The sequence below is a fragment of the Nematolebias whitei genome, chromosome 5, assembly GCF_014905685.2.
Source record: "Nematolebias whitei isolate Nwh7 chromosome 5, NemWhi1, whole genome shotgun sequence".
Lineage (NCBI taxonomy): Eukaryota > Metazoa > Chordata > Actinopteri > Cyprinodontiformes > Rivulidae > Nematolebias > Nematolebias whitei.
Genome location: NC_056502.1, coordinates 29,974,699 through 29,991,038, shown reverse-complemented (window position 1 = coordinate 29,991,038; position 16,340 = coordinate 29,974,699). Strand labels below are relative to the sequence as shown.

The following is a 16,340-nucleotide window of genomic DNA, read 5'->3' as shown; positions in this document are numbered from 1 at the left end:
TTATATATATATATATATACATATATATATATATATATAATTAATATGATTTAGCTTTTTCCTAGTAAGTATGTTTACAGTCTAAAAAGATACAAGTCACATGTTGAAACGGACAATTATGGACACACGTCCACTGTCTGACGTCATGGGAATAGTATCAGTAACTTTCAGCAGTACTGTTTCTGTACTATGATGGACTCCAAACTCTGACTGAAACTCCACAAACAGATTGTTTACTTCTGTCTAAATCTTCACAAAATTATTTTGCTAATATTTTCTCTAACTTCTAAGATAAATGAAATATTGAGCTTTGGTCTATAAATGGTCATATCTCCTATATCAAGATGAGGTTTTTAATATAAAACTTTGATTACAGTAACCTTAAAGCCTTGTTTCATATAACCATTCATTAAAGACAGATTAAACAGATCCAAGCGGGGGATCTTAATTAAGGGGAACACCTCTTTGAACAGTCTGGTTGGGATCTAGCAATGTGTTGATGGTTTGGATGGGCAGTATCACAAAATGCAAATGTTTGATGACAGAAATTCTGTTAAAAATATGTTCTTGGCAGTTACCGTCCATCTTTTCTGACACAATACATGTTATGTTTAATAAAAAAATGTGGACTCAAATCTTAAACTGGCATAAGATGGTGTATTTCTCTCTGATGGCTTTTGCCTGTGAGCATATTTGTTTTCATGAGTGTGTATTCCTACTGAGCACCAGCTGGAGGGAGTGATTTGAAAATGACTATTCTTCCTGAAATGTTCAAAAGACATCTTGCCACCTATATGTGACAATCTCTGGCAAATGTTTGCTGTGTTTCTTTTGTCTTTTCTTCTGGAGGCTGCTTTTTTCACAGTCTTTGTCCAGCTGTTTGCCGCAGTGGCATCAATGTACTGTACTGTAAGGCATCGTTAAGATTTTATTTGCTATTGATGTAGGATCATGCTTACCTTATTCTGCTGCATTTGCCTTTGTAACAAAATAAATTCACCTCCAGTGGCCTTGAACAACTTACTCATATTGATTCCTTTTCATTGAGACTTGGAAGAAGTTCTCTTGTGAAAATTTGTCTCACTTCCAAGAATCACGCAGGCAGTGTCTGCAGCTCCCGGACATCAGCTCTATTTTTCATTCTGCTTGTATTTTGTTGTTATTATCATTTTATCAATTATGCAATGAGAAGAAAGGTCAGTTTTATGTGGGAATTAATTACCTTTTAACTCCGCTTCAGGAGCTGCCATTCTCTACCTTTTGTGATGGATAATCTAGACCTCAACAAGTTACTATTCAAAAACTGCATTCAGTTTGCTCATCAATTAAAAATGAACCATACATTACTCTACATTTGACAGTATGTTACACTCTGAGGTAATATAGTTCAAAATTCAAATGTGAGGGAGCATTAGTAACTAAAATACATAGACATCAAATGTCATGTAGACTGAAGAATGATTTTGTTGGTTTCGAAATAGCCGTGGACTGAAAAAGTCAGTCCTTGCTCTTTGTTTTTGCTCCATCACTGTCTCCTTTTGTAAACTGCCGTTTTCAGTTCTTTTATTTTTATTTTGCAACTTCGTTCCCAAGGTGGCTCGAAGGTAAATGCCAAATGCATTATGAAGAAAAATAAACTTTTAAAGTGCTTAAACACACAACAAAAGAGTCAACAGATGTCACACACTGACAAGATGTGATGGGTTTTATTTTTTATTTCTTGCTTTTTGCATGCTCAGTCGCTCTGTGCAATTTTGCTGCCTGTCCCAGTTCTCTGGTTAAAATCTACAATGACATTGGTCTATTGATTGTGGTATGACACGACAGTGTTAGGAATGGAAGGATCAGAAAAAAATGAAAATTTGTCCAACAAATGAGGAGGCCCCCGGCAACTGTAAACCTCTGTGACTGTAAAATATTTCTGCTGCTGCAGCTACACAGAGGCTGTGTAAGACTTCTGATCTATAACCAGGCAGAAATATGGAGGCACAGCTCTGAGCCAAACACAACTGTTTCGACAAACTCTTATCGCATGCGTACACAACATCCAAGATAAACAAGTCATTTTCCTCTGTGCCATCTGCTTTCTAAAATCTTGCTAACATTTTTTTTTTTATACATGCAAGCACAAACTTCTTTCCAGAAATGATTTTCCAAGAAAAAGAACTACAAAAGCTACTTACTATGTGTGGATCAGAACCTGAAGCCATGTTTGGAAGCTTGTACTTACGCCATCATCTTTAATTTACACAACGTTTTATAGGAGAAACGGATAAGCATTCAAACACGTTTATTACTTTCCCCGCCGTAATCTTCCCTTTCTGTCGCAATTTTTAATTAGCTACTCCTCCCACAGCTTTAGAAAACCCTACACAAAATTCATCAAATGAGTGCCATAACTTTTGGCAGCAGGGCATTGTACTGCGAAAACTAAAACTGCCAAAACCCCTGAAACGTGTTCATACACACAACAATGGGGTATTGGCAAAACAAATGAGAAAATCAGCACTTTTAGGAGCTTTAAGGTTCAGGCATTCTTTACGCCTTTCAGAGTTTAAATGAGACTTTTTAACAGTTTTTACACAATCACTATTTGAACAAAGTTCATGCTCAATGATCCAGGTATAAAATCCAACAATGTTCAGTCGGGTCATCTGGACGGTTTGAGATGTTTCGTCCATCATCCAACAGACTTCTTCAATCCAACACGAAACGTCTCAGCACTAAAAATAAACCATCCAGATGACCTGACTGAACATTGTTGAATTACTATTTAGGTTTAATAATTCAGGGAGATTTAACTGCAAAATCTAAAAAAAGGTTAAGTCAGGTCATCTTGACGTCCAGAGGACCTGACTTAACTTGTTTAGATATTTGTACATGGATTATTGAGCATGCACCAGGATGTTAACTGCAAAATGTTCCACACAGTATGATGATGAAATACACAACCTTTTTGATGTGTACGGTTTCTAAAATTGTTCTGGTCTTTTTATTTCCACATATTTTAAAGGTCTTAAAGTTTATACATAAAATTAGGCATTGCTTCTTTTGACAGTCATCATGGCTCTCTCTACTTATAGGACTTCCAATTTTCTTTTAATTACCTTCAGGGTGCAGAATGGATTTCCATGATATTTGAGCTTTTCTGACATTTTTATATTGGATTGTTATTTTTTTAGGGTGCATTCACACCAGCCCTGTTTAGTCCGCTTTAATCAAACTCTAGTCCGTTTGCCTAGAAAGTCCGGTTTGTTTGAGGAGGTGTGAATGCGCAATCAAACTCTGATGTGGGCCAAAAAACGAACGCTGGTCTGCAAAAAAACCTAGATCTCAGTCTGGTTGAAGCAACCTTGAATGGTTGGTATGAATGCAAGAGGGCTGGAGACCGCTCCAAAAGCAGGAAGTGGACTATAGCGCAGGGCATTCTGGGTAAATACAACAAAAACAAACAAGCATTTCTCTTACCTCATACGTAGCCGTCAGACGCCTAGTGTAAAGAACAACATTCTCCATGGTCTTCTGCCTCATATTCTGCTTGCTCATGCTGAGTCCATTGTTGAACAATGACAAAACAGAAATCCTAAAATTTGACGCCACTCCGTTTTTGTTTTTATTTCCAGAAGAAGAAGAAGAAGAAGAAGTGTCTTTTTCAGAGGTTTTTGTGTTGTTTCCTTCAGTAGTTCTTGGTGCAGCGCCACCACAGGCACGGGGTGGAACAGGTTGGCTCGACTGACTTAGTGCAGCGTGAATGCAAACCACAGCAGCTGAAAATGTAACAAATGTTCTGAATTTGGTCCCTAACCGAACCGAGTCTGACGGACTATCAGGTGTGAAAACATCCTTAGAAACACTAGTTTTAGAAAACTGTTATCAAAAACTTTCTAGATGAGTTAATTTAAGGGTCTGTTTTTATATTTGAATGTACTTTTATTTACCCTGGTATGTTTTAAAGCGTGTGTTTATATATTATTGTCCTTTTATGATCTGGTGGTCTCTGATATGCACTGCCTGACATCTTTCATGTCAGAGGGGTCGAATGTGAAGCCTCATCTAAGATCGCAAGAGCTTGTGTGAATGACTCTCAGCTACAACCATACTAAACACAGCTCTGTAAATATCAGTAAAATTGACAAAGTTATATGTGTTTTTGTGTTGTCTAAGATTGATTAGCTGTGGTGACCATCTTCAAATGAGCTGACTCCAAAAGACATAGAGTTTTTGATGTAAATCCAACTTTTACCTTCAGAGTTTTACTATTTTCCTCCAGTGGTTTATGAGACATTTTGCTAACAGATGAACAGAGTTTATATCAATGGTTGTGGCGATTTTTGTGTTTGCTGCAGTTGTGTAACTGTGGTGGCCATTTTGAATTAATTTGACCTTAAATGGTGATCAGTGTAGATGAAAATCCAATGATTGCTTTCAGCTTTGTGACAGTTTCATTACACCTGTCCACTGCTCCATGATATATTTTGCTGATGCAACAGACAAATAAACACACACACACACACACACACATACACACACACACGCAAAAATATTATTGCTGTAGCCTTCGGTGTAATAATGACCGTGGCAACCATAGGCCTTGTTTACACAATGTGTTTTTTGAGTGAAACCACAGATTTTCTGATGTGGTTCGATCATTTATGTACACAACAATAATCACTGTTCCTTCTGGAACCAAAAGTTTCAGAGTCCTGATCCCAGAATAGAGGTTTTCAGGGAAAACACCTGCTGCGGTATGAAATACTCCACAGTTGTGAAGTCATACATGCAGTTGCAGTCCCAAGTTGAAATGCTCTAACAACAGTTACAATAAATAGCAGAGAGCAGAGCATTTTTTGTGCTACTCATCTTTTTTCGCATGTAGGAGCAAACCAACAACCTGGGTCCAAAGGGATTTTCCAGTTTGGATGTAACTATGATCATGCAGACACTGCATGCAGCTGAGCCTGACATCAGGGTTGCCAGACAAAACATGAATGCCTTTTATTTACCCCTTTCTTATCTGTGCACATATTCACCAAACACAGAACACACCTCATCTTACAGCACCCTCACTCAGCACGTATGAGAGTTAGGGTCACAATACAATAATTTAAAAATGACAGTGCAATAATAAATATTTTCTTATCTGGCAACACTGGCTGGCATGGAAACTACAGCAGAGCCGCATAAACTATTCTTCTTTGTAGTTTATCTGCCCCCATAAACACAGAAAAACTGTTTTCAGAGGTTGTCTTGTACACAGGGTCTAAATAGGTTTCAAGCAAACAAACAAACAAACAATAAAACAATGATATGTCTTTTGTTATGTTTAATTTTTCACACTCAGGTTGACAGGAATGAATATTCCAGCACCAATCATCAGCAACAAAAACTGGCTGCGGCTGCATTTTGTAACGGAGAGCAACCACCGCCACAAAGGCTTCAGGGCTCAGTATCAAGGTAAGGCACTTCATTTGCATGACTTAATAAAATACCCCGACTTAAAACAGAAAGAATCATCATAAAAGAAACACTCTGAAGCCTAATTAGAAAACACGTTTTTGATCGTTGTAAACTGAATATTTAACAGTTTGACTAACGCCTTCTGCAGCACGCACAAAGGATTTTTTTTTCTGCTTAAAACCACGACCTTGTTAATCAAATATTTGTTAGGTAAATACTGGATTTAATTTACCCTTTCTACAAAAACAGTAAATCTCAATAAACTTAATAATCCTTTACACTGATGTTAACTGTTATGACTTTAGGTGAGTCATGCTGCGTCAAAGCCAGACATAAAACCTTAAACATGACCATAAACAGATTTAAAAGTCTCTCAGTAGCTTGTATGTGCACTGAAAACTCTGGGACCTACTAACATGAACAAAACAAAAAAACTGCCTCTCATCTCTGGCTGTGTGTTGCTGGGCATTGATGGTTATTTTGCACTTTCATTGGCAGATGTTCAAGCAGAGGTGCACTTGGCAGACTTATTTTGCATTTGAACAAATAAAATTACAGTCAATTAATTATTTAACAGTCTAATTGTGCATAACAGCTTGACCTAATTATTTGACCAACAGTGTCCCAGTGTTTTGAAACTCCCATCCCTTTGTTTTTGCTCGATGCATCGTTTACTGCTTTTGGCTGTTCTGTTGTTGATGACATCGTCTTACATCCCTTAGTTTTTGTCTCCAATCTGGCCCCTGCTGGGTTTGATTAGACCCTATCAAAACATGTCGTGTTGCCGTTTTTGGGATGCTTTTTGAGTTCCCTTAACTTTCTAATCTGCTTTTGCCATCCAGTCGTTAAACTGTTAAGCAGACAATAAAAACCGTATTGAAGTGTGTGAGAACAGCTTTAACAAGGATGCGTGTTTGGTAGTTTTTATACATAGCCATTAGCCATCATTTTATACATAGCAGTTTATTAGTCAGCAGAGCCAATTTTTTCAAAGAGAAAGAAACATTTGTACTGTATCTTCTCAATCTAATACTGTACCTTCTTTTATATCTAATGAACTCTTTCCATTGCTTTCAACCAGTGAAAAGCTCTGGAGAGCTTAAATCCAGAGGCGTAAAATTATTACCAGGAAAGGACAACACTAACAAACTGTCTTTAAGTAAGTCTTTTATTTTTCTTATGCAACTGTTTTTATTGTTTATACACATTTTTTATTTTTTTGTTTATTCAAGGCTTGTGTTCTGGGTCTTTTTTATTTCTGTCGGTTTCTTTGCTTCATGGTTAGTTAAAGGCATTAAGCTACAGTACTAGATTTTGCAGAAGTGCAGTCGCTTTTTCTTTCTGATGTCCTTCTTCCCCTGCTGTCCTTGACTTCTTGTCTTGACAGAAATTGTCACGGCTAAAACAGACCTAGTTATTGTCCCTTGTCACAGAGGGAAGAGGGGGAATTGGAAATGCAGTTCGTCCATTCATCTGTGCATGTTGTGAGCATGATAACTTTGAAAAATAAGGGACGTACCATCCATTTTAGTGTGTGGCTGCATCTAGGCGTAACAAAGTCCACTGTCAAAAATTGGATTGTGATGTCAAAATTCAAGATGGCCACCTTATATAGTAGTCTCCAGATATTTTGCAGTTTGACTTTCATGGACTCACTCATTTGCAAGTTTTCAACATGAGATTGTATGTGACGCACAATTGGCGATGGGGAAAGACAGACCCCACCCCGCCCCCACCTTTCTCTTTCTGAGGCTGTCTGTCCCAGCAGAGCAGAGACACACAACAGGTTGCATGCCCACCTGTTGTGTGTTTCTGCTCTGCTGGGACAGACAGCCTCAGAAAGAGAAAGGAGGGGGCGGGGGGAGGGTGTATCTTATACCTGCGTGAACCACATGAGTGACATAGATTGTTTCTTTAAAATAATCAAACATGACCAGAGCTGAGCCTTTAGTCCCCCTCGGCGATCACTGAGTGGGCCAGGCCACCGGGAAATGTCCTGGTTCTCCCGATGGCCAGTCCGATTGGCGCAGTATCCGTAGCATCAGTCTTTCTCCTCTCTTTAGCTGTGCTCTTTTAGAGCGTTTAGAGAGTTTAGAACATTGTTAAGAACATTGCAAGAGTGTGGGAAAGGTTTATAACTTAAAATGTTTATAAATACTAAAATAAATATAACATTCCTACTTTGCGGATATTCACCTATTGCAAAGGTGTCTGGAACGTAACCCCTGCAGTAAGTCAGGGACTAATGCATATGTAAACCAGTTACCCCGATCATTTGAGGGAACTACAGTATACTTTCTAGTTGTTATCATACTTAAAAGTATAGTTTCACTAAATAACTGGGGTAGCCTTGGGGTGGCTGAAGATTAATCTGAAGTGTACAAGGCCTCCAGTGGCCACCCCCTGGCTCCACCATTGCTCCTGGTGGTGGATAAAACTGATCCCTCCAGTCACCAGGATCTGTCACTCTGCGCTGCCTTGGACAAGTAAATGAAAAAAACCTCCCTCTGTTCTTCTCCACAGTGTAACTCCCACTTGAACATCCTTCATTAAAACATTAAGGTTCACTTGCATTCCCTGTTCAATTTCAGTCCAGAAAAACACTAATCTTGAAAACTACAGACATTCACTATTCAAATCCCTCAGCAACGCGGGACATCAGCGCACTGCTTGCGTTTGTAGATAAATTTGACAAGTGTTAGTTGGCCTGTACACCCCAGCCCCACCCATCTCAGTTTGTACTGTTTAGGGAACAGATTGACTTATGTGAGTGAAACCCACACGTGGCAGTAGTCAAGGTTGAATGACCACTCACTTGTCAGGTGATTTGTGTACACTTCAAACAAAACAGAAAGCATTCTAATAGCTCGGGGAGCTGTGTCATTACCATAAATCTGGAGCACAGTTCCCTTTAACTCAGCAGAGTGCTAAAGACTGGGATGATAACAGGTTGTAATCTTTATTACCTTATGCCTCATAGATTCAACACTCCATGGAAACATGAATAATGCAGAGGGCTGTAATCTTCTCCACGAGACAATGCTGTATATCATTAAAATGCTATACGAGGGATGCTTCAGAAGCTTTGAGGATTTATTGCCTATAATTGAACTCATAACTGCATTATAACTCGCAAAAATTAGGTTCAGAGCTTATGAACTTTCTGAAAGAAGTCAACAACAAACCGTGTGCCGGTGATGCTCCTCTCTTCAGAAAAGCATTGCATAAACCTTAAGTATATTTTAAAAATAAATATGAAATGACATGTTTATACAATCCATTCCATAATAATTTAGGGACGATGAGGTTGTTAAAGTATTTTTTGGGTTTTAGCCACCTGTCTACACCCACATGACAATGCTCAATTTAAACAGTATCTCCAAGGTTTTATCGAGTCAACTAAATTATTACTATATGTGAAAAGTCTGGCTGAATGATTTTTGTTGCTCCAGCAATCAATAACTCAAGGTTATTCAATCTCCTGTGTGCCTCAGGTAGATTTTTCTTTGTTAGCTCAGGTTTGAGTGTTTCATTTAAGCTTGGCACTCACTCTTTCCCCAAAGATGTGTAAATTCACTACAGCGCTGCCAAATCACTGTCTTACATTCAGAGATGATGTCTGTTTCGTTCCTCAACCCCAGCAGAACTATATTTATCCGGGGTGTTTTCCAAATCGACAGAGTTCTGACAAATCTGTGCGGCTCATGTTTGTCTTTTCTTGTGCTCAGTGAATGAAGGGGGGGTCAAACAGGTGTCTAACTACTGTCCTGACCCGGGGGAGCCGGAGAACGGCAAACGGATCGGTTCTGACTTCAGGTTAGTTTGCTGCTTTTTATCTGAAATGAACTGCATACATAAATTCAAGGAGGATAGCGGTGATACGTTTAGTGGTATTATTAGCAGGACTGTGTCCAGTCTAAAGATGTCAGCCTGAAATATTAAAATGTTTGTTTATGCAACAAATATTAAATTCAGTTTAATCTAGAAGATGATAACGATTTCTGTTAAATGATCAGATGTAAGTTATTTTTATGATCAAAGCCCCTGAAGAGAGAACAATTTGTGGTAACACTTTACAATAATAATAAATAACACAACATTTGGTTAACTACTATGGAACACCTAAGGAACAAATCAGGAACTAATGAGTAGTTAACCAGTACTTACTGGGGAACACACAGTCAAGCCTTATTAGGGGACTACTGGTTAGTTACCTTGTAAATGACAAGGAACTAATCAAGAACTAATGAGTAGTTACCAAGAAAACCAAAGAGGAATTAATCAGGAGCTAATGGGTAGTTCAGCAGTACTTACTGGGGAACACACAGCCAAGCCTTATTCGGGGACTACTGGTTTGTCACCACAGAAACAGAGGAGAAATTCTCCACGTAGGTTCTAAACCCTGCACCAGTGAGGTCACATCTCGTAATTGTCAAAAACCTGTTTCCTATTGTTTACTGATTTTATTACCCAGTAGTTCCTGATTTGTTCCTCTTTATTTTCTTTGATAACTACCCATTAGTACTTAATTAGTTCCCTTTTGTTTACAAGGTAACTAACCAGTAGTCCCCTAATAAGGCTTGGCTGTGTGTTCCTCAGTAAGTACTGGTGAACTACTCATTAGCTCCTGATTAGTTTCTCTTTGGTTTCCATGTTAACTACCCATTAGTTCTTGATTAGTTCCTCTTTGTTTACAAGGTAACTAACCAGTAGTCCCTTAATAAGGCTTGGCTGTGCGTTCCCCAGTAGGTACTGGTTAACTACCTATTAACTCCTCATTTGTTCCTGATTAGTTCCTGAGGCGTTCTCTAGTAGTTAATCAAATTTTGTGTACCTTATTGTAAAGTGTTACCAAATTTGTACACTGATCTGTGATAGGATCCAGAAAGTTTTAGATCTAAGTAAACACTGAGGTGTCGTTGCATGCCTCGGTTTTGTTCCGAGTATATCCGTGAGTGACGTGAAATAAATAAAGAATTTGGTATTTCATCTGGAGTCATCTTTGAAAAATTGATTGCCTTTTTCTGCTGCTAATGGTATTTGTTATCTCCACAGCATCGGAGCAACTGCTCAATTTACCTGCGATGAGGACCATGTGCTGCAAGGTTCCAAAACGATTATCTGCCAACGCGTAGCCGAAGTCTTCGCAGCTTGGAGCGACCACAGGCCCGTCTGCAAGGGTGAGTGTGGCTCGCGAGGAGCTAATAAAACAGTTTGATTAAGGCAGTGCCTCTGGATATAGGCACTATGCAGATAGAGGAAAGTTCATTTCTGTTAATTATGCATGAAAGCTGCTGCTGCTGCACACGTCCAACCCAAAACGCTTCCCCCCAGTTTTTCTGTGTTTCTTAATACCTGGAGCACCTTTTAAAATTTGATTAACGGAAATACACCTAATAGACCTTCTCACTACTTGTGCAAACAATACATTACTCTCAGTGATATTACAATGCAGAAGTTATTACTCTGCCTTGAGAGCACCATGTCCTTCAATATTTATAGTGTGTTAGGAAAGGACTTTAGTTTCTGCTGTGTAGTATAGAAGCTTATAGATACTGTAGCTATAACTACAGAAATAAAATGGTTGTTCTAGCACTGCTAAACCTCTTCTGTTCAGTTGTTCCAGGCGTCTTGAAGAAAATGTCAACTGCACGATGTAGACAGAGGTTTTAGTCTGGAGTTAGTTAGATCAGGGCTCTGTGGGGGCCACCATGTGTCTTTATTCTTCTTGTCACTAAACATATTTTTATGATTCTGGTTAGGTTTTGTTGTGAAGCTGTCATCATGTATTTCAGACGTCAGACACACGCCTGATCATTTGAAGAGCCTGTAAGTTTTCCACCAGCGGGAATGTAAAGTAAAATAAAACTGTTCATTTTCTCTTCTGCCAATAGTGAAAACGTGTGGGTCAAACCTGCAGGGACCATCGGGGACGTTTATGTCGCCAAACTTCCCCATCCAGTATGAGAGTAACTCCCAGTGTGTGTGGATCATCACAGCCAGTGACCCCAACAAGGTAAATGAATATTTCTTTCCATCTCTCTCTATGCTGTAAGTGTAGTTCTGACTAATTTAATAATTAATTAATTTTAAACTGTTGTCTATTGTTTATATACTGTTTTGGCACATTGTTTTTGTACCATTAGTGCTTAGTGTATTCTTAGTTTAGTGTATTCTTAGTTTAGTGTATTCTTAGTTTAGTGTATTCTTAGTTTAGTGTATTCTTAGTTTAGTGTATTCTTAGTTCATGACTCGGATCTTACTAATATTTTTCTTTACAATTTGTGTTTTTGTTGGATGTAACTGGGACCCTGCGTACATGTTTCGTCCCATCTTATGTATCACATGTGGTGTGTATGACAAATAAATCTCGCTGACTCTGACTCCGTTGTAGGCCTGAAAACCATCACTAGCAGCCATTTAAATTGTAATATTTTTAATGTTTGCAAAACTATATATTGGATAACTTAACATTTTATATTAATATTATTAATATTAACATATTAATAAAATGATGGAACAAACCCCCAAACAATTTTACATATTTAATGAAGGAACCTATTGATGAATTTGACGTGTTAATCATAAATAGATTTAAATGATCAACTCGTCTAGTCATCTTTTGTTCCATTTTGTTTCAGTAACTTGCTTCCACCTTTCCAGTACAAACAGGAAATGTGCTTACAGTCTGCAGGTTTTTTCTCTGTTTCCCATTTTCGATTGGGATAGATTTTATATGGTCTGTGGTTGGTGTAATAGTATCTGTGCTTGAGTTTGCATTGAATCAGCCCATGCTGGGCACAAATAGAAGAGTTATGGACTAACTAAAGAAAAATGTCCCATTTTTGTTCTTCAAGATTAAGGCTTAAATCTTGTAACCAAGTCTTTTATATGTAGCAGAAAAACTGAAGTGGTGGAGTCCAATGCACTGACCATGTTGGAGATGTTTTTTTATGCATAAGAATTTGTTCCCTATTTAGGTCCATTCATGTCAGTATTGGACATTTAAAAATATATTTAAGCATGCATCTGTTTTGCAGGGTGTCCTTAGGTTGTATATATTCTGGCTCCAGAACACAGACACTTTTTCTTATCAGTAAACAACGCTACAGAGGACTTTATTACAGTTCTTACCTGTTTGACACGACTGTTGGAAATTGAATGACTCACTTCATTCATCTGCGCTAACAAAAGAAATAGTTACTGAATGAGAACAAACTTCTCCCCTGAGTGCAGAAGTCGGAGCGGCTCCTAATGGTCACGAGCAGACGTGTGCATAAATCTGACTCTCTTGGTATTCTGTGCAATGAGTCACATACACAGTTGTGTCAATCATTTGGGTCCCTGTTAATAAACCAAACAGTGAAGACTTATTGAAAACTCACTGTGACTGGCAAGTGCCATAGCTTTGTGCTGCTGTGTTTTCCCAGACAAACAAGCCTTTGACTTGGCAGCGAAACTTGGTCCATTTGTGTTATTATGGTAATTATGTTTTTTCTGTGTGCATCGTAATGAGGCCGCTTTACATAGATGTTGTGCAGACATTGTCCTCCCACTGGCCATAAAAAGGGAGGCAAAGGACGAGCAAGCAGCCTACATGTTTGTCATCAACAGATGTGACACTAATGTCATGAGCACATCCTTCCTGCCATCGCTTATCCAGGCAGGCTGCAGACAACGATAATGTGGCTCATTGGCAAACGTCTCTGCAGTAGTCTCAAATTAATATGATGATTATTGGCGGAAGCAGCTGCTGCCAGTTTGATCATTAAAAATGACATCTTTTGTGATGCTTTACTATGTTCATTTGTTAAAGATATAGCAGTGACAGCCAACCAAGATATCTCAAGGGTAAATGTGGACAGGCAATTAATAATTTGCAACTCTTAAATGCAGCTTTAAGGATTTTATTTGTGATGGTGCTTTCATTTAGTATACTGTTTTGAACAGATTTCCTTGTTTGTAGTGATGCTTGTAGAAACTCAGTCTCAGTCAAATCCTGATTCTAGAGTTTCTGGGATTGAATGTGACTTGATTTTAGTTTATTATTTCTTGTTGGATTTGCTGGTTTGGGTTTTGGGGGTATTTTCTGCATTATTCAAAAAAGTATCAGAATGCAGACTATGCCATGCAGCCAGCTGAATTATGAATTTAGGGGAAGTCTTGAGCTTTTACAGCATTCCTTGATCAAACATGATGCTGTCTCCCTTTATGTTTGAGGCGTTTATAGTTATTTGATTTTAAATCAGTCTTTTCATACATTTTTCATTTTGAAAATATAAAACACAAAGAACATAAAACAAAAAATCCCTCCACACTGGATCAGTCATACATACATAAATGAATTCCACAAGCATTGATAAGTTTTCCACATACAACATAAAGGGCTGCCACATGTCCCAAAATCTTCTAACAGAGCCCTTCAGGATACAGTAGTCCCTCACTACTTCACGGTTCATTTTTCGCAGACTCGCTCTATAGCGGTTTTTAAAAGTAAGATTGGACATGACACAATTGGCTGATTGATGTATGAGCCATGGATTGTTTGTTTAAAGTAAATTATTTTAAATGTTTTTGCACCTGTGTGCAGCCCACAAGTGCAGGGGGAAGCTCCCTCCTGCAGCCTGTCATGATCTCCTTCTCTGCAACATTTCTCCTGCTGCAGCTTTGTGAAGGGTTAACCCTTTGCTGTCCAGATGCACTGATCAACTTTTGTCTTCCAACTTAAAATTCAAAGTATGTCACATCGTAAAATCATCATAATCACAAAATTAGTTATTTTGAATTATTTTAGAACGTCTATGTTCAGTTGTTCCAGTGTAAATGATCAAGACGTACATTTCTGCTCCGTGCTGCAGAGCTGTGTGAAGGGTTTGATGTCCTGCTGCACTACTCTACAATTTAAATTTAAATACTGTAACATTTTAAATAAACAATCCATGTTGCATAGATTGTTTATTTAAAATGTTACAGTATTGAAATTTAAATTGTTTATTTAAGGAGGGAGATTGGGAGTAACAGGTGATGAGTGAGTGTGATTGCAGCATGCCACATGTCATGACAAAGTTTACTGAACTTAAACTTGGACTACTGTATTCCTACTTTGTGGTTTTTCACTTATCGCTTGGGGGGGAGGGGGGTTACGAAACCCCCACGCTAAACGAGGGACTACTGTGTATCTTACTATTTTCCAGATGGATATGATTACATCACTTCTCTTATCTAATATACGTATGCTGGGGCGTGTGGGTCCTTCCAATTATACAAAACTAGTCTCCTGGTTAAAAGAGAGCCAAAAGCAATCACATCCTTCCCGTACTTGCTGAAGGACATATTCACAGGGACCACCCCAAACAGTGAGATGAGTGGTGATGGGTGTACAGTTTTGCCACACATCCCAGAGAAGGTGTCAGAAATTGATTACCAAAAGGTCTGCAGTTTGGGACAGGTCCAGAATGTATGCAGGAGTGTAGCTGGAGTCTGTTTACAACAATTACATGTGGAGTCCAGGTTTTGATCTTGGACAGCTTGTCTTTGGCCCAGTGCAACCTGTGCACCACCTTGACTTGAATTACAGCATGTCTCAGGATGATTGAGGATGTGTAAGTGTTCTTAATGATCTTTCTCCAGACTGAGTCTGTTTCCCATTTCATTTTAAGGGAGTCCAATCTGGACTCATGGTATGAACTGAGCAGTGTATAGATCTTGCTGAGGGCCCCTTGGTATCAGACCTGCATTCCAAAAAATGTTACTTTTTGTTTTTGACTTTCACAGTTTAGTAATCTCCAGCAACATTTTATCAAAAGAGAATTTATGGAATTGAGCAGCTTCATTATGAATTTCATATAAATTAGATAGTGGGTTACTTGGTAGTAATGCTCAAAACTCATTTAATAAAACCGCTCATCTGACATAGAAGGTTTGGCGTGTTTAAATAAATATTCCAAATAAGACCAATTTCCAGGTTGGCACTTGGTAAGTAAACTAAATGTCACAGCCAGTGGAAAACATTCAGAGTTTAAGCTGTGTTTAATGTATAGAACATGGAAAAGACAGGAAATCTTCAAGTAACATTCCCGTATTATTTATTTGAATGTCAGCATTCCTTTGTTTCATGTTAGAGATGTTTGAAGGGTTTTATGTCAGACATATGATTGTATTACCTACAGGAGACAGCAGTCAGAAGGATCAGTTTGGAGAATCAAACAAAAAGTCTCATTGGGATGTCAAGCTGACAGATTCTTGAAATATGATCCATGGAAGAGCAAATTATGCCTGCAAACTCAAATGGAGTTCGCAGCAGTTTGAGCAAAATGTTGGGAGAAATGGATTTTTACTGTTTTCATTTGACATTTGTTTTCGTCATTTGTCATTATTTTTTCAGTTAAATAATCCCTTTTTGTTTAACCCATTTCCACTGTGCTCATTCTAAAATGAGAAGACAAATATGGGGAATGACAAAATAAAATACATTGTCTATTTTTTCATCTGAGCTCAAAAGCAATGTGAGCAATCCAGATTTTTCAGTGGAAAACCTGTTGGTCAGAGAAGCAGGATGACTCCTGGCAGCTGATCAGTGGCAGAAAACATCTCTATTTACATAAACCAACAGGAAGGCTGCTTAAAACAGTGACAAAGTAGAGAACTGTGTTGTGCAAAAAAAGATAAGGTGTAAACTGATTTAATATTTTTAGCTTTGAGTCAAAGTATCCTGATGCATGCTCAATAATCCAGGTAGAAAAATCCAAGAAAGTTCAATCTGGTCCTCTGGACATTCAATAAAAACAAAAAACAAAACAAAGCAAAAAAATCTAGAAACGTTTCGTCTCTCATCCAAGAGACTTCCTCAGTCTGAGGTGCTGTTTTCAGCTCAGTCTCTTAAA

At 38.3% G+C, this 16,340-nt stretch overlaps 1 protein-coding gene across 1 annotated transcript in view; it reads left to right on the top strand.

The window, feature by feature from the left end:
- Positions 1-16,340, top strand: part of LOC119410362 (CUB and sushi domain-containing protein 3) — a 416,314-nt gene that overhangs the window by 124,227 nt on the left and 275,747 nt on the right. The window contains exons 5-11 of the mRNA XM_037677273.1: positions 4,347-4,350; positions 5,342-5,454; positions 6,539-6,616; positions 9,186-9,273; positions 10,513-10,637; positions 11,352-11,473; positions 13,926-13,950. Of these exons, the coding sequence (XP_037533201.1) occupies positions 4,347-4,350; positions 5,342-5,454; positions 6,539-6,616; positions 9,186-9,273; positions 10,513-10,637; positions 11,352-11,473; positions 13,926-13,950 (555 nt within the window). The remainder of the gene's footprint in view (positions 1-4,346; positions 4,351-5,341; positions 5,455-6,538; positions 6,617-9,185; positions 9,274-10,512; positions 10,638-11,351; positions 11,474-13,925; positions 13,951-16,340) is intronic.